General features: G+C 41.0%; 1 protein-coding gene across 3 annotated transcripts; it reads left to right on the forward strand.

Moving 5' to 3' along the window:
- Positions 1 to 702: 702 nt before the first annotated feature.
- cdt1 (chromatin licensing and DNA replication factor 1) lies at positions 703 to 27,504 on the forward strand. 3 transcript variants are annotated; one of them, XM_061837233.1, is made up of 10 exons: positions 703 to 1,199; positions 10,201 to 10,439; positions 10,558 to 10,752; positions 16,665 to 16,810; positions 17,472 to 17,528; positions 23,744 to 23,844; positions 23,955 to 24,143; positions 24,228 to 24,380; positions 25,479 to 25,680; positions 26,068 to 27,504. In XM_061837233.1, exons 1-10 carry the CDS (start codon positions 822 to 824, stop codon positions 26,241 to 26,243), a joined length of 1,836 nt encoding a protein of 611 aa, XP_061693217.1. In that variant the 5' UTR covers positions 703 to 821; the 3' UTR covers positions 26,244 to 27,504. The 3 variants fall into 3 exon arrangements, with proteins under 3 accessions (XP_061693217.1, XP_061693214.1, XP_061693215.1); XM_061837230.1 differs by having other exon boundaries at positions 705 to 1,259; XM_061837231.1 differs by lacking the exon at positions 17,472 to 17,528 and having other exon boundaries at positions 707 to 1,259.
- The last annotated feature ends 338 nt before the right edge of the window (positions 27,505 to 27,842 follow it).

A 27,842-nucleotide genomic window follows, 5' to 3' on the forward strand; every position in this document is an offset into this window, starting at 1 on the left:
ATGTTTCTTGTGAATTTGAGATTGAGAAGAACAACACCTGAAATGAAGTGATAGCTACACAGGCATGTGCGTATTTTGGTTGGGCACCATCCATCATGTTTAATTGCCATCATCCATCGATGTTTTCAGTTTTTTTCAGATGGTATTCTATCAAATGACCTTGAATATCCGTCTTGTCTGTTGGAACAACCAACAGCACACCAAGTCTCGGGGATTGTGAATATTCTGCTCTGGTTCAATGTCCCCCACACTGTCGAGCACCGGCAATATGGCGCCGTGAAAATTGTGACGTCACGTGCACGCGCTATATTCAAGGTTGATAGATGTCGTGAGGCAAGACACGAGGGAACTTGGTGTTATAGAGGAGATAGGGTTACATGGAAAGGATAACGACCTGCGTGGTAGCCCCTCATGAGAAAAACCGAAAGGAAAAGAAGATGCCACATCCATGATTGCGGACGCGCTGACGTATCACTATAGCGGGCAACCCACCCAAGACGTCTGCGTTTTTGTCTCTGAAGTTAGGGTTTTGTTTTGTTTTCTTAACTATTATTATTGTTTTTTATTATTATGTCATTTTGATAGGTGTAGCCATAGATGTTTATGTTATTTGAGATTTAGACACTTGATCCAAGAAACATATTAGTCATGTTTTAGGAAAAAAATAAACAGCTTTTCATTTAATACTTCCGGGTTGTGGCGGAAGGATATAAGCAATTGCGGGAAAGTTATTTGTTCTTCCTGTGCCCGCAGCTCTGCCAACATATTTTTTTAGGCTGTGACTGATGATTTTTTTTCAGTCCTGACTGTATTTGTTAATCATGTCTCAGGCTCTGGTCACAGATTTCTTCTCCCAAAGCAAGAAAAAGACACCAATTTCGATAAAATCCAGCGCTGCTGCTTCTCGTGACACGACCAAATCAGGATCAGTCTCCTCTTCAAACAAATTAATTTTCTCGAATTCTTCATCAAGCCAAGTCCGGGATGAGTTCATGCGAGTTATCGACGCGGCAACTACTTCATCGAAAGGAGTGTCTACTACTAGTGAGAAACCAAAAGATGACCGCCTCACTCCTCGGACAAGAAAGCGGACCTCACTTAACAAAGGACTTGAGACAGACACAAGTTTGGCTTCCACGGAGCACAACATAACGAAGAAGAGGCGTCAAGTGGACTTATGTTCTGGCGACGAAATTATGGTACGAGCAAAAACAACAACTGCCAAAAAGAAATGTGTCTTCTCCCATCCTAAACAACAGGTATGACCAAAGTCTTACTTACATATTGTAAGCCTCAGTGGCGGAGCTAATCTTTTGTCCTTGGTTTAGCCAAGGTTACTTCAGGTGGTCATAAACTGTCTCCATCATACTGAGCACACAAAACATGAGGTTTCCGAAGTGGTACTTATTTAATGGTAAAATGTCTTTACCACTAGGTATCCGAAAAGAAGCTTCATAATTTGTAACATTTTCTGACGGTGTTAATTGCATTTTTTTTACACTTACATTTTTTTTCGCATTACTTAATATTCTTTTTTTTTTTCATAAACTCGTACTACGGAAGCGTCGAAAAAAATCAAATTTTCTGAGTATCTTCTTTTTGGAGTTTCTGTGTTTGTTTTTTCACTATTTTGTTTTATCACCGTTTTTTCCTGGCTATTTTTTCTGACTTATTTACTCCCCCCTCAGTTTATCCCAGTTTTACACAGTCATTTCTTCATTGAGAGCTCGTAAGCAAACACGACTGACTTATTTAGGTTGATCATATTTTATTTTTATATATGGTTTAAGGCACTGGCTGTGTGATATTCATGTTTGAATAGCATACATCGACTTAGAGGTATTAATTCATGCAGGCATCTGCAAACTTTGCGTTTGTTCAGGGACAAAGTCCATTCAGAGACTAATATTTTCCTGGGAGGATTTTAGTCACCTGAATCTTTTGTTAGTTGAGACTTTTGTAAGTAGAGGTACCACTGTTTATGCAAAACATAAATCTAATAGGGCAGCACGGTGGATTAGCTGGTAAGCATTGGCCTCACAGTTCTGAGGTCCCGGGTTCGTTCCCGGCCCCGCCTGTGTGGAGTTTGCATGTTCTCCACGTGGCTGCCTGGTTTTTTTTCCGGGCATTCCCGTTTCCTCCAACATTCCAAAAATATAACTCATTAATTGGGCACTCTAAATTCCCTTGGTGTGATTGTGAGTGCAACTATTTGTCTCAATGTGCCCTGAGATTGGCTGGCAACCAGTTTAGGGTTGCCTCCTACACGTTGACAGCTAGAATAAGCTCCAGCACTCCTGCAACCCTCATGAGGATAAGTGGCTAAGATAATGGATGGATGGATGGATGGATGGATGGATGGATGGATAAATCTTACACAGTTTACCCCTCTTTTTATTAAACCAACCTAATCAATCTACTAAATCAGTAAATACTACTGATTTAAAGTCAAAAAACAAAAGCCAGCTAACCATTGAACATGAACGTGCTAGAAAGTAAAACAAACAGTAAAGCTAAGGCATATAAATGAAACGGCAAATCCTCATACGTCGACAAATCAACAACCTCACAGTGATCAGTTTAAGAAAATCTATCATGAACACAGTCACTCATATTTAACCCATACTCACAAATCTGCACAGTCGAGCACGAAAAATCACATGCATAAAATTTATGATTAGAAAAAAATAGATATTGAAAGACTTAGTTTATTTTGTGTAGTCTTGACTTTAATTTACGTGTTTATTTCATGAACTAAACAAGCCTGCTCCAAAACAACCATTATTCACCTGAAAACAGGAAATGCAAGTTAACTGTAATGAGCATGTACGGAAGTTAGGCCGAAAGCTCATGTTCAGAGCTGCTTCTTGTACAGCGAGAGCATTTACATTGTCTGTCCATCGGCAAGCCTGGAGATTGCAGTCCATCATTTGGAGGGCCTGCAAACAGGGTCTCAATGGGGGACAGATTTGTGCCTTGGATGCACACGTAACCTCATTTACATAAAGACAATTGACAGACACTTGATCCAATTTCGTGTCTTCACATTTACTCAATTTAGCTTTTAGAACCCCATTTTCTTGAGATTAGATGGTAACTACAATGTGTTTTGAGGTCAAATTGTTGTCTATCCGAAAGCCCTCCTTTTGAAATATGGTCCAACCATTCATCACTTTAGCATACAGAGATGAAAGTCCTCCAGATTTTCCCGGAATTCCGGATTTTTAAATTTTCATGAAAATTACTCCCGAAAATTGAGGAAGAATTGTAGAAAATTTATCCAGATATTAGTTGACAACATTGAACGAACATGCCTTTCTAGTTAAGTTGTTCTGCTTTCACGAGCGTAGCCACGTTGAGGCACTAACACTAGTAACAGTAATGCCCCTCCCCTCGCATTCTCTCAAGACGTCTCTCATTTTGTGTGGTCTTGACATTAATTTACGTGCTTGTTTCATAAACGTTATTCACTAAAAAAGCCTGCTTCAAAACAACCGGTATTCACCCAGAAACGGGAAATGCGAGTTAACCATACTGAGCATGTACAAAAGTGCATGTTCGGGACTGCTTCATGTAATGCGAGCACATTGATGTCAAAAGTCATCATCATGAGCCATGTCAAAGTAAATTCAGTTACACCAGGAGTTCTCATTGCCTCGAGGCAGTGTGACGGCCTAAAAAAAAACCTCGGCCCTTCATTCAGATGTGGCCAATACATCTATCGCATGCACATAAAGGAGTGTTCGAGCAAGCTGGCCTCCTATTTACGGCAGTCCCATGCTGCGTGCCCCCCCCCCCCCCCCCCACAACAATACGTCACGATTGCCCACAGGAATGTTTGTTCCGATGTATCTCTAGCATGTTGCCACGAACGCTGATTATGTTGAACTAAACTTTCAGGATCTTCAAAACATTGCAAGTATAGATCGTTCATGTTTATTCCTTGACAGGCCAGTGCATTTAACTTTTCTTCCGATAACGTTTGTCAGATGAAAAATTTTAAATACCGTTTTATATCATGTTCTACTAATATCAGTTGAAATTGGAAATAATTTCTGAGTTTTAAATTTTATTTTTCCATTTTAGTTATGTATTTGTTTTTTATTTTTAATTTACGGTCATGTTTTATCAGTCCAGTAAGTTATTTTAAGGCGATCCCTAATCACACCCCCAACTTTATTTGTGAGCATGACTGACCACACCCGTACAGTTTTCAAATGTGTGTGTGTCTGCGGGCGTGTGTGTGCTTTTCCTTTTGGCTTGTCTCGTTAGGGGTGGCCACAGCATGTCATCTTTTTCCATCTCAGCCTATCTCCTGCATCTTCCTCTCTAACATCAACTGCCCTCATGTTTTCCCTCACAACCTCCATCAACGTTCTCTTTGGTCTTCTTCTCACTCTTTTGCCTGGCAGCTCCATCCTCGGCACCCTTCCACCAATATACTCACTCACTCTCTCGCCTCCGGACATGTCCAAACCATTGAGGTCTGCTCTCTCGAACCTTGTCTCAAAGACATCCAACTTTGACTGTCCCCCTAATGAACTAATTTAGAATCCTATCCAACCTACTCACTACTAACTAGAACCTCAACCTCTTCATTTCTGTTACCTCGAGTTCTGCTTCCTGTTGTCTCTTCAGTGTCACCTTCTCTAATCCGTACACCGTTGCTCGCCTAACCACTTTTTTTTTTTTTTTTTCCCCTTCATTCTAGCAGAGAATGTTCTGTCACGTAACACACCAGACACCCTCCGCCAGCTGTTCCAACCTCCTTGGACCAGTTTCTTCACTTCCTTACAACACTCACCATTGCGCTGGCATGTTCACCCTAAGTATTTGAAGTCGTCCACCCTCGGTATCTCTTCTCCCTGATGCCTCACACTTCCTCCTCCACACCTCTCATTCACGTACATGTACAGTGGAAAAAAATGAGTATTTGAACACCCTGCTTTATTACAAGTTCTCCCACTTAGAAATCATGGATGAGTCTCAAATTTTCATCGTAGGTGCATGTCCACTGTGAGAGAGATAATCTAAAAAGAAAAGTCTAGAAATCACAATGTATGATTTATTTATTTTTTAAAAACTAATTACAGTATTTGTGTGATACAGCTGCAAATAATTATTTGAACACCTGTCTATCAGCTAGAATTCTGACTCTCAAAGACCTGTGAGTCCAGCTTTAAAAGTTCACCCCCACCCCATCTATTATCCTGAATCAGGTGCACCTGTGTGAGGTCGTTCACGGCATAAAAACACTTGTCCACCCCATACAATCAGTAAGACTCAAACCTGTAACTTGGCCAAGACCAAAGAGCTGGTCAAAGACACCAGCGGCAAATTTGTACAACTCCACATGTCTGAAAAGGGCTATGGTGAAATTCCCAAGCAGCTTGGTTAAAAAAGGTCCACTGTTGGAGCAATCATTAGAAATTGGAAGAAGCTAAACATGACTGTCATGCATGGCACGGAAGGTTCCCCTGCTTAAAACACATGTCAAGGCCCGTCTTAAGTTTGGAATGACCATTTGGATGATACAGAGGAGTCATGAGTGAAAGTTTTGTGGTCAGATGAGACCAAAATAATCATAATTCCACGAACTGTGCTTTGAGGAAGATAAATGATGAGTTCCATCCTAAGAACACCATTCCTAGTGTGAAGCATGGGGTTGGTAGGATCATGCTTTGGAGGTGTTTTTCTACACATGGGACAGGACTGCACTGTATTAAGGAGAGGATGAACGAGGCCATCTATTTTGGGGACATTGTTCACTGTTCAAATTCTTATTTGCAGCTGTATCAGACAAATAAATCATTTAAAAAAAAATCATACATTGTGATTTCTGGATTTTTCTTTTTCGATTATCTCTCACAGTGGACATGCACCTATGATGAAAATTTCAGACCCCTCCATGATTTCTAAGTGGGGGAAATTGCATTATAGCAGGGTGTTCAAATACTTTTCTTCACTGTATTCTGTTTAACTTCAGTTGGTCTTTACTTTCTAGTGCATGCCTCCATCTTTCTAATTGTTCCTTCACCTGCTCCCTGCTTTCACTGCATATCATAATATCTGCGAACATCATTGTCCAAGGGGATTCCAGTCTTAACCTCGTCTGTCAACCTATCCATTACCACAGCAAACAGGAAGGGGCTTAGAGCCGATCCCTGATGCAGTCCCACCTTCACCTTGAATTCTTCTGTTCTGCTGGCATCATACCTCATGTCCTGTACTAGACAAATAATGCATCTGTGGGACTCTTTCTAGGCATGAAACCATGCTGTTGCCCGCAGATACTTCTGTCCTGAGTCTACCCTCCACTACTTTTTCCCATAACTTTGTGTGGCTCATTGACTTTATTCCTCCATAGTTTCCACAGCTCTGAACATTGCCTTGGTTTTTAAAATTGGAAACTACCACACTTTTCCTCCATTCTTCAGACATCTACTCACCCGCTAGTATTCTGTTGAATAAGTTGGTCAAAAACTCCACAGCCACCTTTCCAAATTGCTTCCATACCGCCACAGGCATGCCATAACAGGGTTCCCACGCGGCCCTAAAAGTCCCTAAAAACTCATAAATTTTCAAAGGTGCATTAGGGGCTCCTAAAAGTCCTTAAAAACCGCGAAAACCGGTCAAGCCCCTAAAAAAGCCTTAAATTAAAAAAATATCAAAGGGAGGACCTCTACCGTCAAAATTCTCCCTAAAAAATAAATTAATCTTTTATGTTAAAAAAAAAAAAAAGTAGCGATCCGTCTGGCATCCAAATCAGCCGGAAATTGTCAACGGAAGTCACCGTGTTGACAACTAGTTGCCATCTTGTTGATATTCCATTGTTTGTTTCCATGAGTAGGCATTTCACTTCGTCTTTGTTACGACGTAGCGTAGTTCTTTCATCGATCCAACTTGTATCACGGGGAAGTGTATTTTTCAAGAAGCTTGGGTTAAAAGTAAGGGGTTTGGGAGCTGGGTTCGTCGAGATCCAAAAGATCGGCACATGTTTTACTGCCATCTGTGCAAGCAGAGTTACCAGCTTGAAAAGATGGGCGTAAAAGCGCTGGAGTCGCACTGGAAAAACAGGAGACGGGCTGATTTGGCGAAGACTCTCTCATCTTCCGTTGGTATGAATCTGTTTCTAAAATATCAAGATAGTGAAGCATCAACTTCACACTAGGGATCCCAAAAAAACGCTTGCTTTCATAACCGGTTTTAACCGAACAGCTGTAGCAAAAAAACGGTACCATAATGGTGTTTACATAATTCACCCGCGGGACCTCGAGTTGTTTTTGTTGTTGCTCTTCCGGAGTGACGAGTTCACAGAGTTCCCCCCGTTATGCGAGTAGTGTTTTGATGTCTGCCAATAAAACAAGTTTACTCCCATACTTTGGAGCATTTCCTCAATGCCATGTTTGATGTTTCTTTGATTTAACTGAATATTCTTTTGAGTCCAACTTTACTCTAACAGCGAAACATTTAAAAAAGTGGAAATGATATTGAAAAAATAGCGCAATGTGGAGTACCGGAACCGGAAGAAATGATTGGAAATTTTAACCGATTTCGAAAGTCCGATTATGGTTTCGTTTTTAAAAAGAACCGAAAACCGGTTACAACCGGTTATTTGTGGGCGGTTGCGATCCCTAATGCGCACCTACAGTTGTCCAGCCATCGACTTCAACCAGGCAGAAGTCAGGCTTTATGAACGTAGTTGAATACACGAAGATGGACTCGTTAAAGGCAGAGATCGTGTGGACTTTAAAAGTGATCTGCAGCCATTACAGTTACAAATATTGTGAAAATAATTTGAAAGTGTTTGCAGTCATGTTCCCAAACAGTGACCTTGCTAAAATTTACCACTGTGGGGAAAGGCTACATTTGGCATCGCTGCCCACTTTTCATCTCTACTGCCTCAAAGCCAAAAAAGCCTGAATAGAGACTGACATTTCAACGCTGATTGAGAAGGCTGACAGGCTGTGTGAGGAGGCAGAAGAAAAGAGGAATCTGAGGTTTATCACAGAGGCCAATGCAGTCTGAGGCAGCGCAAAGGACAAGAGAGCCACTTTGGCACCTCTGCAGCAACAAATAGAGGAGGCACTGGGTAGGCTCAAGGAGCTAGAGTCGGGGTGCTGAGACAGACATCAGTAGAAGACATTTGTGTATATAGTTGCAATTGTAGTTAGAATCTGTTTTTCTGTATACTGTTATGTGAAGACGTTGACAATGGTTATATCAATGAGAACTACCACAAGGGGCGACAGGTGATCACTGTAACAGGTACTGAGGTACTGGAACATTTGATGAACCAAGAACGGTTGCTGGCACCATTGGGTGAGTCTTTTTTTCCTTACTCTTGATTTCCCATGATGGCCCTAAATTTTTCGTGTCGGCCCTAAAATTTTTTCCGGGTCAGCCCTAAATTTTTTGTGTCAGCCCCTAAGAATGCCCCTAAAAAGCCCTTTAAATTTTTTTTGGGCAGACTGAGTATGTACCCTGCTGATAAGGACTAACCGCCTTTCCATTTTTCATTCTCTTAAGTGACTTTCTAACTTCCCCCTTACTAACCATTGCCACTTCCTTGTCCTTCACACTTGCCTGTTCTACTCTTCTTTCTCTCATTTTCTTCATTCCTCAACATCTCAAAGTATTCTTTCAATTTATTTAGCACGCTTCTGGCACCAGTCAACACATTTCCACCACAATCCTTAATCAGCCTTACCTTTTGCACATCCTTCCCATCTCTGGCCAACCTGAAGGGATCCTTTTCTTCTTCTTTCGTGTCCAACCTGGTGTATATGTCGTCACAAGCATCCTTTTTAGCCTTCGCCACCTCTATGTTTGCCCTATGTCGCATTTCAATGTATTCCTTTCACCTCTCCCCAGTCCTCTCATTGTCACACTTCTTCTTCGCTAATCTTTCCTTATATGACTTCCTCTATTTTGGGGTTCCACCACCAAGTCTTTTTCTCCTCTTTCCTACCAGAAGACACCCCAAGTACTCTCCTGCCTTTGTCTCTGATCACCTTGGCTGTAGTAGTCCAGTTTTCCGGGTGCTTTTCCTGTCATTCAAGAGTCTCTCACCTCTCTCCGAAAGGCCGAACAACTTTCTTCCTTTCTCAGTTTCTACCACATGGTTCTCTTCTCTACCTTTTGTCTTCTTAATCTTCCAACCCACCACCAGAGTCGACCTACACACCGCCATCCTTTGCTGTTGTTACGTGTGAACTTAGACTAAAATCTCCAAATTCAAACCAGCAAAATATGACAAAGCAGTTGTTTAATTTAATCACACACGCACAACACAAAAATAAAACAATCAAAACAGAATAGAAGTTCAAAGACCGAGTCGTTGAGCCTAGCTATGAATAGTCACCAGAGTTGAACCAGGCAAATGTTCTTTCCAGCAAATATTCCAAGTTAACAAATGGCAGAATGCAGTGTGGCGTGTACCTGTCTACTTGTCCAAAGAGTGGTGATAAGAAGCTCCGTTTACGGTCCTTCTCAGTCTTCTTATATAGCCACCTCTTGGAACATTCCAGAATTCCACATCACAAAGGAACCGCATCATAGTAATATTAATGTATGAAAGGAAAATAAAAATACAGATAACACTGTGACACTGCTCCTGGCACAACATAACACACATTGGAAAAGTACAATTTCTTCATTTGTGTTTTTTGCAATTTTATTCATCCTTCTTCACCATGGGCCCCAATAAATGTGTGCGTGCATACATTGATGCATATTTTTTCTCTCAGTTACCCCCTCTTCCATCACCCACGATGCCTTTTGCTTGACAGTTCTCGTCGCGTAGCCGGCCAACGCAAAAACTAAATGAACATTTTTTTTTCCTTTACATTATGTACTTTGCTTATTTTTTTGGGGGAGCTTGGAACGGATTGTGCTATTTCCATGTAAAATCCATTTCTACTTACGAAAAATTCATGTTACGAAAAGACTTCTGGAACGGATTAATTTCGCAAGTAGAAGTACCACTGTATGTATTGGAAATCTGGTTGTAGAGATTGTATGGGAGTCAAGACGGTGACAAATCAGTCCGTTTTGAACTGAAAACTCTCAGCCTTATGGTACAAGTAGGAAAGTCGGACAGCTGTCACACTGAACCAAGCCAAACTGCTTGGCTATGGAAAATGAAAACAAGTCTTCTGGCCATTTTTGCTGTAAATCTGAAGCACTCTTATCTTTCAGACTCATCTTGGAGAAATTATTACTGGCAACAATTCTATCCTTAAGAGGATCAGGAAAGAAGTCAATGAGTATGGCACTGCTGCATCATCTTCAATTTCCACACCATCATTTTCATCCACTATTACAATGTCAAATTCACCTGTGGCTCGAGCAAAAGAGCTTGCAGCCAAAGCTCGGAGGACAAAGGAGAAAGAATCAGAAGATGAAAAGATTAAGACAGACACTCAAAGCTGGGAGTGGTGAGGTTATGTTAATTATTTTGTCTTGTGTTCCATGATGTGTGTACTCTTCTTTATTGTGTGGTAGCAGTGGTGTCTTGCTCAGGATTAAACCCTTGCCTTTTTTTCCTTCTCTCAGTATTCAACAGCCATCATACCAGCAGTATCATAATCTAGCCCAGGATATACTCCCAGGTCTCTGCCTGCCTTATCAGTTCAAGATACTGGCAGAGATGTTTCGGAGCATGGATACCGTGGTTGCCATGCTGTTCAACCGCTCGGAGACTGCTACCTTCTTCAAGATCAAAAAAGGAGTGCAGGACATGATTCACAAGTAGGTGTGGCTGTACAGTATTCTCACATCAATTAACTATTTGTGAATTGAATAGTGAAGCATAGGTTCTTTACTTTTAGATGGGATAGGGGGCCCCCCCCCCATCTTTTTTTTTTTTTTTGCATGTTCACTGGTTCGTGCTTTGTTAAAAGCCCCAAGATGCAGCTGATTTTTTTGTCAGAATGTAACATTTCCAAGGGTCTTGTTTGATGTGCATCCCGGTGTCGGTGGAAAAAATCTTGCGAGAATGCATGAAGTGTGTGTGTGTGTGTGTGTGTGTGTGTGTGTGTGTGTGTGTGTGTGTGTGTGTGTGTGTGTTTCCTTTCAGCTTGTCCCGTTAGGGGTGGCCACATCGTGTCATCTTCTAAGCCTATCTCGTGCATCTTCCTCTCTAACACCCACTGTCCTCATATCCTCCCTCACAACATCCATCAACCTTTTCTTTGGTCTTCCTCCCGCTGTTTTGCCTTGCAGCTCCATCCTCAGCACCCTTCTACCAATATACTCACTCTCTCGCCTCTGAACATGTCCAAACCATCTAATTCTACTCTCTCGATCCTTGTCTCCAAAACATCCAACTTTGGCTGTACCTTGAATGAGCTCATTTGTAATCCTATCCAACCTGTTCACTCCAAGCAAGAACCTCAGCATCTTCATTTCTGCTACCTCCAGTTCTGCTTCCTGTTGTTTCTTCAGTGCCACTGTTTCTAATCCGCACATCATGGCCAGTCTCACCACTGTTTTATAAACTTTGCCCTTCATCCAAGCTGAGACCAGAAACCTTCCGTCAACTGCTCCAACCCGCTTGGACCCGTTTCTTCAGTTCCTTACCATACTCTCCATTGCTCTGTATTTTTGACCCCAAGTATTTGAAGTCTGCCATTCTCTCTGTCTTCTCCATGGAGCTTCACTCTTCCTCCTCCGCCCCTCACATTCATGCACATACATTCTGTTTCACTTCGGCTAATCTTCATTCCTTTCCTTTCCAGTGCGTGCCTGTATCTTTCTAATTGTTCCACTGCCTGCTTTCACTGGAGATTACAATATCTGCGAACATCATAGTCCAAGGCGATTCCAGTCTAACCTCATCTGTCAGCCTATCCATTACTACCGCAAACGGAAAGGAGCTCAGCTTCTCTGACCTCTAAGACACACACAGTATGGCATCCGTTGTATGGCATGATGGGTAATCGGAAACCTAGCCATATCATCTGCAAACATCATGGTCCAAGGGGATTCCAGTTTAACCTCAGCTGTCAGCATGCCTTACTGCTGCAAACAGGAAGGGGCTCAGCTCGGTACTCTGATGCAGTCCCACCTCCACCTTAAATTCTTCTGGCACATCTCACCACTGTTCTGCCGCCCCCATACATGTCCTGTACTATTCGAACATACTTCTCTGCCACACCAGACTTCCGCATGCAGTACCATAGTTTCTCTCTTGGTACTCTGTCATAGACTTTCTCCAGGACTACAAAGACAATGTAGCTCCTTCTGACCTTCTCTGTACTTTTCCAATAGCATCCTCAAGGCAAATAATGCATCTGTGGTACTCTTTCTAGGCATGAAACCGTACTGTTGCTTGCTGATACTTCTGTCCTGAGTCTACCCTCCACTACTCTTTCCCATAACTTCATTTTGTGGCCCATCATTTTTATTCCTCAATAGTTTCCACAGCTCCGAACATGGCATTTGTTCTTAAAAATGGGGACTAGCACACTTTTCGTCAATTTTCAACTCTCACCAAAAAAAAAAAAATCGCAGGGTTTAAAGTCTTTCAAATGAATTTAAAAATCTGAACCTAAATTATCAATCCAGCATCAAGTCATCATCCTTTTCGGCTTTTGTCGCGTGAAGCGCAGCCTTGATGTAAATGTAAAAATACTGTATGATTTGTGTCACCCTTTTAGCGCGCAGGGGGTGCGAAGTAAGGTAGACGGATGTAACAGAGTGAGTGTAACGGAGCAGGTTGTTATTGTTGGAGAGTTCTGTCATCCCATCCAAGTGTTACCGTAATTTCCGGACTTCAAGACGCGATTTTTTTCACTCTCTTTCAACCCTGTGGCTTATATGGTGATGCGGCTAATTTGTGGATTTTTTTATTTATTTTTTTTCTCCCAAGGGGCCACTCAAGCGGAAAAGGTCAGAGTGAGACTGGTGGAATATATGGGCCAAGGATGTGACTTTTACCGTATTATCTGGCCCTGTTAGCACTGTGCTAGTGTGCTAGCGTGTTGCTGCTGTGTTACTGCCGCATCACAGGCAATGTTTGGGGGGGGGGGGGGAGCTAAGGTTTATGATTAAAACTCTTTGTGGGTACCGTCTGTCTTTGTAAATATCTCATGTTTCAATGTGGGCACATGTGGCTTTTAATCAGGTGTGGCTTCTGTATGTACAAAACAGTTTTTCCTTTAAAAATGTAGTGGGTGAGGCTTATCAGATGTCTAGAAACCCAGTGGTGACTCATGTTCCCTAATTGCCCATTGGTGAGGGTATTACAATACATTGGGGGTGGGGGTGGGGGTGGGGGGAAGCACTATTTCACTGTAGAATGAAAATAAATATTTGCAAAATAATATTGAATATTTATTTTACCTGCTCCTGAAGCTTCCCACACAGCGTCTACAAATCAGGGCTGTATTAAGTCACTTTTATTTTTATGCAGGACTGTAAGCTGCTGTCTATGAGGCAGTCAGGGTCTTGGGGTGCTTGACACATTTTGAGCCACAAAAAATATTTCATAAATGTGTGTATATATAATTTTAAAAAATTTGAGATCACAATCTTACAATTAAATAAACACAAATAGAATACTTTGTTCAGTTTGCAGTTGTAGTTTTGGTAGAACTGTCTGAGCAGCTCTTGTGATTTAGAGGTCAGTGGCAGTCACTTCCAGTCAGATATGACGTCTGGCAGTTTGGGCGGTGGAATGAAGCGGCAAAACAATACTTCTATTCTACCTCGAGTTGCACAGGAACCTACAGTTGATCTTTTAAACATGATCCAAATGGAAAAGTCCCAGCGAACAAAACTGACTGAGATGAATCAAAGAACTTTACTCATCATTACCGATAGAGCTCGTACCCCCACATAATAAAATCACGTGATTTTTTTTGTCACCATATTGCCGGTCAAACAAAGCTTTGTTGAAAGTTAATTCCGTTGAGACGAAACAAAAATGTCTGATAGCATGACACCCAGAGTTTTTTCTGATAGTTAAACATTTAGAAGTTGATGAAATGAAGATGTGTGGAAAAATTAGCGACACGTGGCATAGAGGATCCATATTGAATGCCGAAGTCGATGTTTTTGCCAATTTAAGAAATTTGACTGTTAATTCGCTTCCCTGTGTGGGATAACTGGATATACACATGTATCTGGTAAATAAATCTTGTAGATTTTTAGACAGAAGAATTTGAAAGTGTATAAGAGTCTGGACGCATAAAAATATGTAGTTGGTGGATCTGTTCTCAGTCAGGAATAAATCCCACATAGTGTTGGACCCACTCAGATTTTTTTTTTCAATACTCTTCTTCTTTTCGTTTCAGCTTGTCCCGTTAGGGGTCGCCACACCGTGTCATCTTTTTCCATCTAAGCCTATCTCGTGCATCTTCCTCTCAAACACCCACTGTCCTCATGTCCTCCCTCACATCATCATCAACCTTTTCTGTGGTCTTCCTCTCGCTCTTTTGCCAGGCAGCTCCATCCTCAGCACCCTTCTACCAGTATGACCCCTGGTTTTACACAAACTCGCATTCATTAACTATGATTGGAAAAACAAAATTAGGACAGGTAGAAGTCTCCTCCGTACATGGAAGCGTATTTCTACCACACGTTTATCTCCATAAACCTCTTATTTTTTCGTTTTTTTTTTTAAATACACATTGTTTTCAAATGAGTCAACTTGGGAGTATCAATATTTGATCATTGAGATTGAGAGGAACAACTCCTACCTGAAATGAAATCACTACATTGGCATGTGTATTTCGTTGGGCACCATCCATCCCGTTTAATTGCCAAAAGCCATCGATCTTTTCAGGTCTTTTCAGTGGCAACAGTGCAGCGGTTAGATGAAGTACAACTCTGGATTGCACTTGGAACTGGCAAGGATTTCCGCTACATTCCTGTCCATAAGATCTGTGCATCTCTTGGACCACAGAAATCCCTGGCCTTACCAGTATTTCACGCCTTCACAGGATGTGATACTGTGTCGAGCTTTGCTCAAATTGGTAAAAAGACGATTGGGAGGCTCATGATGAGTTCACCGCAGCGTTTTATGTTCTTCACAATTCCCCGACAGAGATAAGTGAAACACATTCATCTTTAGAATGCGTCACGATACTTCTGTACAACAGAACCAGTACGCCTTCCTCCATTTGGTGAGACCAGGAAAACGCTGTTCACACAAAAAGAACGTCAAACGGCATTACTTCCTGCAAGTAAGGCTGCCTCGGAACAGCATATTCGAAGAACAGCAGTACAAGGAGACCACTACTGGGGCTGTGCAACCGAGAGATCATCAGTTACCATGTCGTGGAGAGTAGGGATGGACTTGTCCTGAAAGATGGCAGCCCTTACGGAAACCCGTCTCGTGTTCAGAGTTGTTAAGCTCCAAATGCAGAACTCAATGCAGAAATTGCAAGTGTCCACATGCTCAGCTAAAATGTACTGTTGCATGTGCCAACGTGCTTATGAAAACATGTAAATCGAAACTAATTATCGTCGAGGAAGCAATGGATTCTGATGGTTTGTCTGCCACTGAGTCTGAAATATTCTTGGCCAAAGAGCACCTTATAATGTTTTACCTGTTTAACTGTATTGAGTCCCAAAGTCTGTTTATGTTGGAAAGGGTATTTTAAGTTGAGGAAAACTGCCCATCTTCATTTCATCTGTCGATTTGTGCTGTGTTTCCAACTGTCCAACTTGCCTGCATATTAACCTAGGTGTTTATAAATAAAATAAAAATTTCAGTTTACCAAACTTTACTGAATGGAGCCCCAAATGTATTTTCCTGAAAATACCCCTTCACTTTTTTGGGGCTTAAATCATATTAAAGTCACTATTTTGCATAGTTACTTTTTTGTTCGGATAGTTTTACACCATGTCCAGAAAAAAAAGTACTTTCCTTGAAAATTGCTAACACAAAACTTCTAGAATACTCCATCTCACAAGGTTTGCTGCTATGTTGCTAGGGTGAAACAGTTGCCTAGCAACTATTGCCAAGATAGGTCAGTTGATGAGCTCCATATGTGAAAATGATCAGTACACCGAACAGTACCTTTGTGCAAAGTTTCATGCTTTTATCAAAAACTGAACAGTTCTGTTAAAAAAAAACAACAAACACAATCGCCTGTATTATTTACATAAATCAAAATAGTAATCAACTGTCTAACTCTACTCACTGAGTTTTTGGTTATCTGGAGGGTAGCTTGTCGAGATGAAAACTGCAGTTTTGGAATCACCATGCCAGTTTTAGTTTTAATCAGCATAAAAATCTAATTCAACTGATCCCTAATAAATAGCAATACCTTTTTGCTGTTAGCAGTCCACCCCTGTCCCTGTTCCCCACAAAAAGCGTGGGTCCATTTCATACTATTGTCAACCTACTCATCGTCAAGAAAACATACTTTGAAATATTTTTACATAACTTTTTTTTTTTGTCTTTAATAATATATGGTGACGACCATACGGAGTACCTCTTAATAAGAAGTCACTGATTCTGACTCACTTTAAGTTAAAGATTTCCTGTTAAAACTATCCCTTTATTTATTTATTTTTTATGCCACTGTGCATGTCACACTTAAGTCTTCAGAGTTTGTTGTGTGCACAACTACAACTACTTTCACTGAAACATCAGTGGTTGTAGTTGCAGCTGTAACTGCACGTTTGCTTTGTCTTCTTGGTATCTACAGGCAGTTTGAAGAACACCACATTGGCCAAATACAGACAGTTTTTCCGGAGGCTTACACCTTCAGACAGGAAAAAAACATACCAATGTACAACAACTGTATTAAGAAGGGCAGCTACCAGCTCACCGTGGAACCGGTCATTCTTGGTGGTTTGTACTTTTCATTTTTTTCCCCAAAACTTTAAATACTGTGTTGCATTCATAGATTTAATCAATCACAGGCTGAGAATTGGATTTTTCAGTTTTCATTCAAAATATTTGTTCACCAAAACTAGACAGCCAAAGCAGGTTGTTGTGATGACTTGGGCAAAAACAACTGCCGGCACTGCCATAGCTACCTACCTTTGATTGCTAGCTGACTAACATGGGTGAACACAACACTGAGGCGACGGTTAACTTCATGTCTGTTAACACATTATAATTGAATAATCACCACCATGGGAGCAAATAAACTGCAAGTCTTGACAAGGATCATCACGAAGGGTGGACATGGTTTATACCACGAGACAGACGGGGAAACCATGTTAGTTGCAGTCACTGTGATTTGATGAGCGCGATTGTGCCCGCGCACCATTGCGCACTCAAGTCTGCAGTCAAGCACGAAAAATCACATGGGTAAAATTTATGAGTAGAAATACATCGATATTGAAAGATGTCGCTTGTTTTGTGTAGTCTTGACCAATGCAATTGTGCACTTGTCGCACATTCTCAGCGCATATGAAAACCGATCCACCTCAGCGAACCACAGCCTGACTTCTTTTTTTTTTCTTTTTTTTTTTTTCTTTTTTTCTTTTTCTCCCTCTCAACACAGAAGCACACGGTCTCCTGCTAGTTTACCTGACTCTGCCCCCCTCCATCTCCGAAAGGGGTACACTCATAATTACAAACATCCCCACTGCTTCAGTGAGCAACACAGTCTGGGCAATGTAGACCAAAGAGTTAGACGTGCTTTGTATTTACTCCTGATAATAAAAGTTAAAAAAAAATGCTTTTGCTTTAATGAATGTTGGAGTATGTGAATAATAGAAGAAAAAGTGGTGAAACTGGATGAGATTCTCATTTTTGAGTTTAAAAAAAAAAAAAAAAGTCTGGTCTGAAGCCAAAGTAAAAAATACAGGATGAAACGGTGTATAATGTTAGAATTCCACCTTGGCACATCCCGATCGATGATGAAAGCACAGACAATACAGTGCATAAATAGCTAATTCTGTATTTTAAATGTAGGAGGCAACATAACCTTAAAACTGTTTGGAAGAATCATTCAGCTTTCAACATGCATTGCTAAAGATATTCTGCAACCAATAATTCAGTTTTACACCAAGAAAAACAGACAGGGATATCACTGTGGATTAAAAAAAATGAAACAAATTTGTAAGCGACCTTTCAAATTTATAGTTCATACTTGGCTTCGTTTGGTTAGCAATGTATTTTTTATTTTCATTATAATTTTGCCAAAACAAAATTGTTCTTAAAAATGTTCTGATGGGAATGTAAATGCTGTAATTTAACAAAATTAGAAGGAACGTTGGTCTTTACATTAATTCAAAGGAAATTCAGTTGCACAGAAAACATTTCTGGGATATAACTGGTAATGTTTCAGTATCGAACTACAATTGGTATGAGATTGTGACTTAGTTTGACTTGATCTAAGATTTAATATTAGACTAGTCTGTCCATATATCTAAATGCGAACGGTCATTTTCTCCCAGGGTACCACGTTATCTTGAAGTCAAAAAGTTTTCCCCGCGACATGCTTTAGGAAGATATACTGTAGATCATCAACTGGTAGCTTTCATCAATGGAGTGACAATAGATACTGCCGTAAATCACACTATCTGATAATACATCATGATGAAATAAAATGAAAAATGCTTATATGAATACTTTTTGAAATTGAATGTCTCTTTAAAAATGTCTGTCTCAGTCTATGCAGTGTCAATAAGTTATGATTATGGTTTTAGGTAACTACATACTCAGGTATAACAACTCAGTAAGTTATTTTAAGGTCTTGAGATTCCATCCCTAATCACACCCGCAACTTTATATCTGTGAGCATGACTGACCACACACGTATATTTTTCAAATGTGAGTGACTGTAGTTGCAAAGCTATCGTGACATGAAGTCACAAAACACCAAAATAAGTATTTGGATGATTGTAGTCTTTACATCAATCTGATCAGTTGGACCCAATTGGGCAGATCGGCTCGTAATATTTAATAATATTGATATCTTACAAATATTGTCTTCTTTTCCTTTCGGCTTGTCCCATTAGGGGTCGCCACAGCGTGTCATCTTTTACCATCGAAGCCTATCTTGTGCACCGACCTCTCGAACACCCGCTGTCCTTATGTCTTCCCTCACAACATCCATCAACCTTTTCTTTGGCCTTCCTCTCGCTCTTTTGCCTGTCAGCTCCCTTTCTACCAATATACTCACTCTCTTGCCTCTGGACATGTCCAAACCGTCAAAATCTGCTCTCTAGAACCTTGTCTCCAAAACATCCAACTTTGGCTGACCCTCTAATAACCTTATTTCTAATCCTATCCAACCTCCTCACTCCGAGCGAGAAACTAATAGTCTTCATTTCTGCCACCTCCACTTCTAGTTCTTGTTATCTCTTCAGTGCCACTGTCTCTAATCCGTACTTCATGGCCAGCCTCACCACTGTTTTATAAATTTTGCTCTTGATCCTAGCAGAGACTCACTCTTGTCACATAACACACCAGACACCTTCCGTCAGCTGTTCCAACCTCCTTGGACCAGTTTTTTCACTTCGTTAACACACTCACCATTGCTCTGGATTGTTGACCCAAAGTATTAGAAGTCGTCCACCCTCATTGTCTCTTCTCCCTGTAGTCTCACTCTTCCCCCTCCACCACTATCATTCACGCACAAACATTGTTTTACTTCGGCTAATCTTCATTCCTCTCCTTACCAGTACATGCCTCCATCTTTCTAATTGTTCCTCTACCTGCTCCCTGCTTTCACTGCTTATCTCAATATCTGTGAACATCATGGTCCAAGGGGATTCCAGTCTAACCTTATCTGTCAGCCTATCCATTACCACAGCAAACAGGAAGGGGCTCAGAGCTGATTCCTGATGCAATCCCACCTTCACCTTAAGTTCTTTTGTTACGCCTACGGCATACCTCACCACTGTTCTGTACTATTCTAACATTTCTCAGCCACACTAGACTTGCGCATGCAGTACCACAGTTCCTCTCTTGGTACTCTGTCGTAGGCTTTCTTTAGATCCACAAAGACACAATGTAGCTCCTTCTGACCATCTCTGTACTTTTCAGTTAGCATCCTTAAGACAAATCATGCTTATGTGATACTCTTTCTTGGCGTGCTCGCAGACACTGACTTCTGTCCTCAGTTTACCTTCCACTACTCTTTCCCATAACTTAATTGTGTGGCTCATCAACTTTATTCCTCTATAGTTCCCACAGCTCTGAACATTGCCTTTGTCTTTAAAAATGGGAACTGGCACACTTTTCCACCATTCTTCAGGCATCTTCTCACCCGCTATTCTTTTGAATGAGTTGGTTAAAAAAAAAAACCCTCCACATCCACCTCGCCAAATTACTTAACCCTAACCCTATAGCTCCACAGGTATGTCATCAGGACCAACTCCCTTTCCGTTTTTCATCCTTTGGTAGTGCGTTTCTAACTTCCCCCTTGCTAATCATTGCCACTTCCTGGTCCTTCACACTTCAAAGTATTCTTTCCATCTATTGAGCCCACTACTGGCACCAGTTAACAGATTTCCATCTCTATCCTGAATCACCCTTACTTGCTGCACATCCTTCCCATCTCTATTCCTCTGTCTGGCCAACCTGTAAAGATCATTTTCTCCTTCTTTTGTGTCCAACCTGGTGTACATGTCATCATAGGCCTCTTCTTTCGCCGTTGCCACCTCTCCCTTTGTCCTACGTCACATCTCAATGTATTCCTTTCGCGTCTCCTCAGTCATCTCACTGTCCCATTTCTTCTTCACGAATTTCTTTCCTTGTATGACTTCCTGTGTTTTGGGGTTCCACTACCAAGTCTCCTTCTCCCCTTTCCTTCCAGAAGAGACACCAAGTACTCTCCTGCCTCTCCGTCTGATCACCTTGGCTGTTGTCGTCCAATCTTCCGGAAAATCCTCCTGTCCATCGAGTGCCTGTCTCGCCCCTTTCTGGAAGAGTGCACAGTATTCTTCCTTTCTCAGCTTCCACCATATGGTTCTCTGCTCTACCTTTTGTCGTCTTAATTATCCTACCCACCACCAGAGTCATCTTCCACACCACCATTTTGTGTTGTCCAGATACACTCTCCCCTACCACTACTTTACAGTCAGTAACCTCCTTCAGAATACATGGTCTTCACAGAATATAATCCACCTGCGTGCTTGTACCACCGCTCTTGTAGGTCGCTATATGTTCCTGCCTCTCCTGGAAAAAAGTTTTTACTACTGCCATTTCCATCCTTTTTGCAAAGTCCGCCACCGTCTGTCCCTCAAAGTTCCTTTCCTGGATGCTGTACATGCCCATCAATTCTTCATCCCCCCTGTTTCTTCCACCAATCACGACTCTCTCTGTCGGGGATGCTCAGAACTACTTAATCTAGTTCTTTCCAGAATTTCTCTGTCACATCATACTTGTGGGGCATAGCCGCTAATCACGTTATACATAACACCCTCAATTTCAAATTTCAGCCTCATCACTCTATCTGATACTCTTTTCACCTCCAAAATGTTCTTAGCCAGCCCTTCCTTTAAAATCACCTCTATTCCATTTGTCTTCGACCTACATCATCTGAATTTCTACCTACGCCTTGCAGATTAACAGTGCTAGGGTGGGCGTAGTTAGCCCAGGTCACGGCCTATCCGTTATGGGGTCATGAATGAAGATAGATCGAGGATGACGACTTCATATACTTGGGGTCAACAATACAGAACAATGGAGAGTGTGGTAAGGAAGTGACGAAACGGGTCCAAGCGGGGTGGAACAGTTGGCAGAAGGTGTCTGGTGTTCCATGTGACAGAAGAGTCTCCACCATGATGAAGGGCAAAGTTTATAAAACAGTGGTGAGGCCGGCCATGATGTACGGATTTGAGATGGTGGCACTGAAGAAACAACAGTAACCAGAACTGGAGGTAGCAGAAATGAAGATGCTGAGGTTCTCGCTTGGAGTGAACAGGTAGGATAGGATTAGAAATGAGCTCATTAGAAGGACAGCCAAAATTGGATGTTTTGGAGACTAGGTTAGAGAGAGCAGACTTAGATGGTTTGGACACATCCAGAGGAGAGAGAGGTGGTATAATAGTAGAAGGATATTGAGGATGGAGCTGCCAGGCAAAAGAGTGAGAGGAAGACCAAAGAAAAGGTTGGATGTTGTGAGGAAGGACATGAGGACAGTGGGTGTTAGAGAGGAAGATGTACGAGATAGGCTTAGATGGGGAAAAAAATGACATGCTGTGGCGACCCCTCACGGGAGAAGCCGAGACGAAAAGAACACCGCATCAGGGTTCAGCCCTGACCCCCTCCCCATTTGCAGTGGTAATGAATGGGCTGACACATGAGGTTACGACTAGTGGCCCATGATGTTCACAGATGACTGTGATATGTACTGAAACCGGGGAGCAGGTGAAGGAACAGTTAAAAAGGTATAGGCATGCCTTGCAAGGGAGCTAAATGAAGTAAAGAAAATATGTGCATCGAGAATGGTGCAGAAGGAAAAGTGAGGCTACGAGGTGGTGAGGGTGGAGGACTTCAAATAGTGTTCAACCGTCCAGAACACAGGTGTGTTAAAGTGAAGAAACTGGTCCAAGCATGTTGGAACAGTTGGAGGAAGGTGTCGGATGTTATGTGACAGAAGAGTCTTTGGTAGGATTTGGGACAAAGTTTACTTTACTATGATAGTGGTAAGGTCAGAAATTATATAAAGATTAGAGACAGTGGCACCAAAAAGAACACAGGAAGCAAAGCTGTAGGTGGTGGAAAATGACGCTCTTTAGGTTCTCTGTGCGAGTGACCAGGTTGGGTAGGATTAGAAAATAAACTCATCAGAGGGACAGCTAAGGTTCATTGTTTTGGAGACAAAGTTAGAGAGAGAAGATTTTGATGGTTTGGACTCATCCCAGGGAGAGAATGAGTGTCTTAGTAGAAGGATGATGAGGAATGGAGCTGCCAGGCAAGAGAGCAAAAGGAAGACTAAAAGAGAAGGTTGATTGTCATTAGGGAGTACGTGAGGGCATTGGTTGTTTGAGAGGAGGATACAAGCAGTAGGCCTGTATGGAAAAGGATGACGTTATTACGACCAATTACCCCTCAAGCCAAAAGGATGAAAAGATGACAAGACTGACAAAAAAATATATCAAACACTCTGGTCCTCACGTGATAAAGAGCCAATCAAAAATTATTAAAAAATGATCAAATATAATGTGCAGCAAATTGACAGAGCAATTAATCTTTTAATGACAATGGCGTCCCATGATTTTTTTTTTTTTTTTTTTCTGAATAGAAAAAACTTTCCCAGGATTGTTTTTGTCCCAAAATCACCCAATAGAAAATGATAGCTAATAGGGGGGAAAAAATAGACATTAAAAAAGACCTGAATCAAAATTTCCCTGTGATGGAACCAGACCTCGTCAAAAGTCCTCTTTCCCCGCTTTAGTTCATGAATGTGAACTAGCATGAATTAATGTTTTGGGTGACAAATCGGGTCATAAAATTAAATTACATTCCTCGTACCGAACTTTTGAAGAGCAAAACAGTAGATAGTGTCTGGGGAAAAAAAATGCACAGCTACTTGGGACTGAAAGCAGAAATGAATTTGTACATGAAAACGTGTCACTTGAGGGCAGGGTGCTAATTTTTAAAAGTACAATTTTTATGATAACCTTTGTTAGTACCACAATGGGGAGGTTTGCATTGTTTCGGCAGCAATAATGCTGCAAGAGATTAAAAAGGAAATACTTTGACTAATGATAACCAAATTTATTTTAATTTTGTTTGCCTTGGTTACCTCATTTTTGGCCCCAAAAATTTGTTTGGGAGTATCTCTAAAATTTACTGACGTTCATTGCTCATTTTTAGGTGTAAAGGAAGGTAAATCCATCTTGACTGCCTCTGATCTTTTGGAGAGACGACACGCCTTCCATCACAACCTCCTTTTGATTGTCAAACACCATCATAAGGTCAGCCTTTGTAGTCTGGATTCAGCAAAAAAAATTTACATTGCAAACAATGTGGATGAGGTCAGTTCTGATCAAGTCATTTCTGTCTTTTTTTTTCTTTTTCTTTGCAGCTTTTCCTCTCCTCATTAGTCCCTCAAGTGTGTGTCCCAGAAGAAAAACTGACCCGCTGGCACCCTAAATTTAATGTGGACACTCTGCCAGCTGTCCATGCAAGTTTACTTCCTCAACCTCCTTCTATTGAAAAACTTGTATCTGCCCAGGAAGTGTTGTACAAGGCCCATTCTTTCATTACACCCAAGGTCCTTTAAAAAGTTATTGTTCGGCACAATTTCAGTCCTTTACAATTTTCTGAATAAATTTCATCTTTGGCTTCTTTCACCCAGATAGAGACAGCTCTGGTTTCTCTGGTTCAGAAGACTGAAGTTAAGAATGCACAATGTAAAAAGCAGTCTCCAAAAAATCTGAACTCCAAGGAAACTGCTTCATCTTGTATTCCAAATGCCCTGTATGGAGTTTCACAGTCCTTGTTAGGCAGAGTAAGTATTTCATGTGCTCTTAGTTTTGAGATGTTGCACAATGGTAATATTCTCCAAAATTTCCAGGACTCGTTCTGCACTGTTAAAAACTTGGACGCAAATATTCTGGTGTGCAAGTCTATTGCCAGAATTTTTTTATACATAGTGAGCCCTTTTCCATTTGTGGTTCACCAGCATGCTTTGCAGCACCATGGCAGTCCTGGGTGCTTCAAAGCATGCTGGGAGCATTTAAACAGCACGTTTAAAGTTGAAGCACATTTAAAGTGCGTGTTTTGTCAATTATTTCATGAGTCTTTCTTTTGTTTTATTATTTGCTAGTTATGCTATTCTGTTTGCATTGGTGTGATAATTTTAGTTTTGATGTGACACTGAGTGTATACATCGTCAGTAATGACCCCGCCTACACGGGGAGTGTGTAGGGCAATGTAAGTTCTTTCTGCTTACAGAACAAAACTAACTAAAATGCAATAGTTTGGTACTGCCTTGTGAGTGCCAAAGAAGTTTACATATACGCTAAAATGCATGCGAGCATGCATTCTCACAGTGTAACCAGTGTGTACTGCATCCATTATACGTGGATTTTTGTTATTCGCAGTGGTGCAAGGAACGTAACCCCCACAAATAAAGGAGGAACACTGTAAAGCGGTACCTTTTCACAAACTCAACTATTTGCAATTTTCTGCAACCCATCCGCACAATTCGTTGAAAAACCTTTGTGCCATTCCTATATCTCTGATGCCACAAGTTATTTAAAGTAATGTAAGATTAATTTGAAATTAGATTTTGTTTAAAATTGAGTACTTTCTACGCAATTTAATCAGAATCCTGTGTTTCCAGTTTCAAAAAAAAAAGTGCCTTACATGCTTTAGATGAATGCCCTCAAACCTTTTTTGCACCACTGACTGACATATAAATAACAAGGCCCACATTTTAGGGTTCTTTATCCAAATTGTGTATCTGGCTTGAAGGTAACTAAATGACATAAATCGATGGGAGAATCTGTACAGCCAGAAAAGTATGCAACTACTTGTTTTTTTATTCACACTGTGCACATGAGTGAATATGGTCTTGAGTGTCTGATTCTTTTCGCTGCTCTAGATTCGGGCAAAGGAAACTCAGAAGCTCCAGGCGGCTATGACCAGAAGTCCTTCTCAAGAGGAGCGCCTTTTGATGATGACCCGGCTTGGACAGCTAGCTAGGATTCTTCGGAATGTTTTTGTATCTGAAAAAAAAACTACTTTAATTATAGAAGTAATTTGTAACCGGATGACTGCCAGCTATAGCTCTGATCTCACTTCAGGTTGGTCAACATATCAGGACAAAAATAGCTGACTGGTAATTTCTTTCATCTTCTGCAACTAGATATTCAGTGAGACAAACAAAAGCATGGCTTGTGATTTTATTTATATTAACATGGTGGATGAGTGGTCTGCTTTAGAGCTCTGGGTTCAAATCAGCCTATTCCTGTGTGGAATTTGCATGTCCTTACCTGTGTGGGTTTTCTCTGGGTATGCTGAATTGTAGCTTAAATGAAGACTCTAAATTGCCCGTAGGTGTGAATAGGTGTCAACCAGTTCACAATCTAAAAGTCAACGGGGATAGGCTCCAGCACACCCGTGATCCTGTGAGGATAAGACAGATGGAAAATAAATTGTACTATTAGCTGATCTCTTCTCTTTGCTTTTAGGTGAAATGGAGAAACACATCCGATTGCTGGCAGAGCTCAACCCCAACTGGCTTTCCATACATCCAGTCAGAAAAGATGTGTACCTTAAATTGAACAAGAACATGGACCTCAGTGTAATTCTGGATAAATTAAGCTGCAGCCTCAGAGAAGAGGAAAAACTAAGTGCATCATTGTGACTTGGGTCAGGGCCTGTCACGGTTAAGTTTCTTTGTTTAAGAGTCCAAATGAGTCTGCAATACTGGGATACAGCAGTGTTGTCAAGGCATACATATATTTTTCCTCTGAATCTGTAGTACTTTCTAAACTTTTTTTTAACGTTCACAACTTTTTTGAATTGTGGGACAATATTAAAGGAACAAAGGGGGGGGGGAAAGTCTCGATTTGTAGCTGTAACAGCTTCTCAAAAGCTTTTCCCAACACTTGTTTGTGTTGAATTTCTATCTGTCCAGAAAAACATTGGAACAGTTATTACATACATACAGGCAATAAATAAATGCACAAAACCTAAAGTGAAAAAAGTGGACCAGACTCGAGTCTCTGAAAATGGCACTAGTGGCCTGGATGAATATATGGACACTGTTAAACCCTATATCAGATTTTGTGTATAGGTGCGTGTGCGCACGTGCACCAATGAAGTCATTGTGCACACTCAATAACAAGCCATGGTTCACTGGCAAGCAAAAGCAACTTCACCAGACTAAAGCAGTCTTACAATGTAGTGGAGACAGACAGGGCCCTGCATAACCACCCTGGGAACCAACTGACAAAAAAAAAAAAAAATTAACATTGCAAAGGAAAACTGCAGCAACGTTAGAAAAACTGTTTAGTGCTAACGACTAAATCAGTTTGTTGTGACTTTCAGTAAGCATTAGCAAAGAAAGTTTATTCATAAACTGCATTTGATGTATAAGGTTTACATAAGTATTTAAAAACAAAAATAATTAAAACTGAAAATTAAAACAAAACATGTAATGGACGAAATCTCATTTTAAAAAAAATGCAAATAATGTACATACGGGAAAAAAATGTCTTTGACCTGGATTTTAAAACATTCACACTTGGGACCGGTCACTTCTGGTTACAGATATTCCATTTTGTGTACGCCATAATCACTAAATGCTGCATCACCATGTTTGCCTTGGACTATGTGCTCCACCTTTTGAACTGAGTCTGTCTATCTCGGGGCGCTACAGGATTCATGTTCCATTAGCATTTCTTTACTGTATTCAGAACCTAAACCATTAAGTGATTTATAGACCCGTAGCAGAACTTTAAAATCTGTTCTGAAGTTTCAAGTTTTAATTTTATTTTCATTGCATATAACCACGACGAAACTGCACATGCCCTCCTCCACATAAGATTTAATAAGCAACCATAGGAACAAATGGAATGTGAAATTTAAAAGTGCTTGAGTAAAAATGTATTAAAGTGCAACCATCTTTGTGTTTCCATAATAAGCAATAGAAAGGCACATTTAAAAAAAAAATCATTTTCCTGACATGTAATGTGCTGATGGACTGCGATGTATGTTGGTGAGTCACAGAGTGAATGGTTTTTTTTTTTTTTGGGGGGGGGGGGTTAAATATACTGCTGTGCGATATAAGTGACCTGTCTCGCCTTTGTGAGGGGAAAAGAGTGAAAATGTGATTACGGGAATGAGAAGTGTAGTGATGGTCCTGGCCCTAGTGTGATAACGGGTATTGGCAACTTCAGTGGAAGAGGGAAGAGAATGACTTATTCAGCAGTTCTTACAACTCTGCACTATCACCTTTGAT

This window comes from Syngnathoides biaculeatus, chromosome 12 (genome assembly GCF_019802595.1).
Source record: "Syngnathoides biaculeatus isolate LvHL_M chromosome 12, ASM1980259v1, whole genome shotgun sequence".
Taxonomy (NCBI): Eukaryota; Metazoa; Chordata; class Actinopteri; order Syngnathiformes; family Syngnathidae; genus Syngnathoides; species Syngnathoides biaculeatus.

What these genes read in the sequence shown, in the direction of transcription:
- cdt1 (XM_061837230.1), top strand. Translation starts at nt 822, where the DNA reads ATGTCTCAGGCTCTGGTCACAGATTTCTTCTCCCAAAGCAAGAAAAAG. An exon ending in GTGCAGGACATGATTCACAA is followed by an intron (nt 10,753 to 16,664) that starts GTAGGTGTGGCT and finishes TGGTATCTACAG; the next exon opens with GCAGTTTGAAGAACACCACA. An exon ending in TTGTCAAACACCATCATAAG is followed by an intron (nt 23,845 to 23,954) that starts GTCAGCCTTTGT and finishes TTTTCTTTGCAG; the next exon opens with CTTTTCCTCTCCTCATTAGT.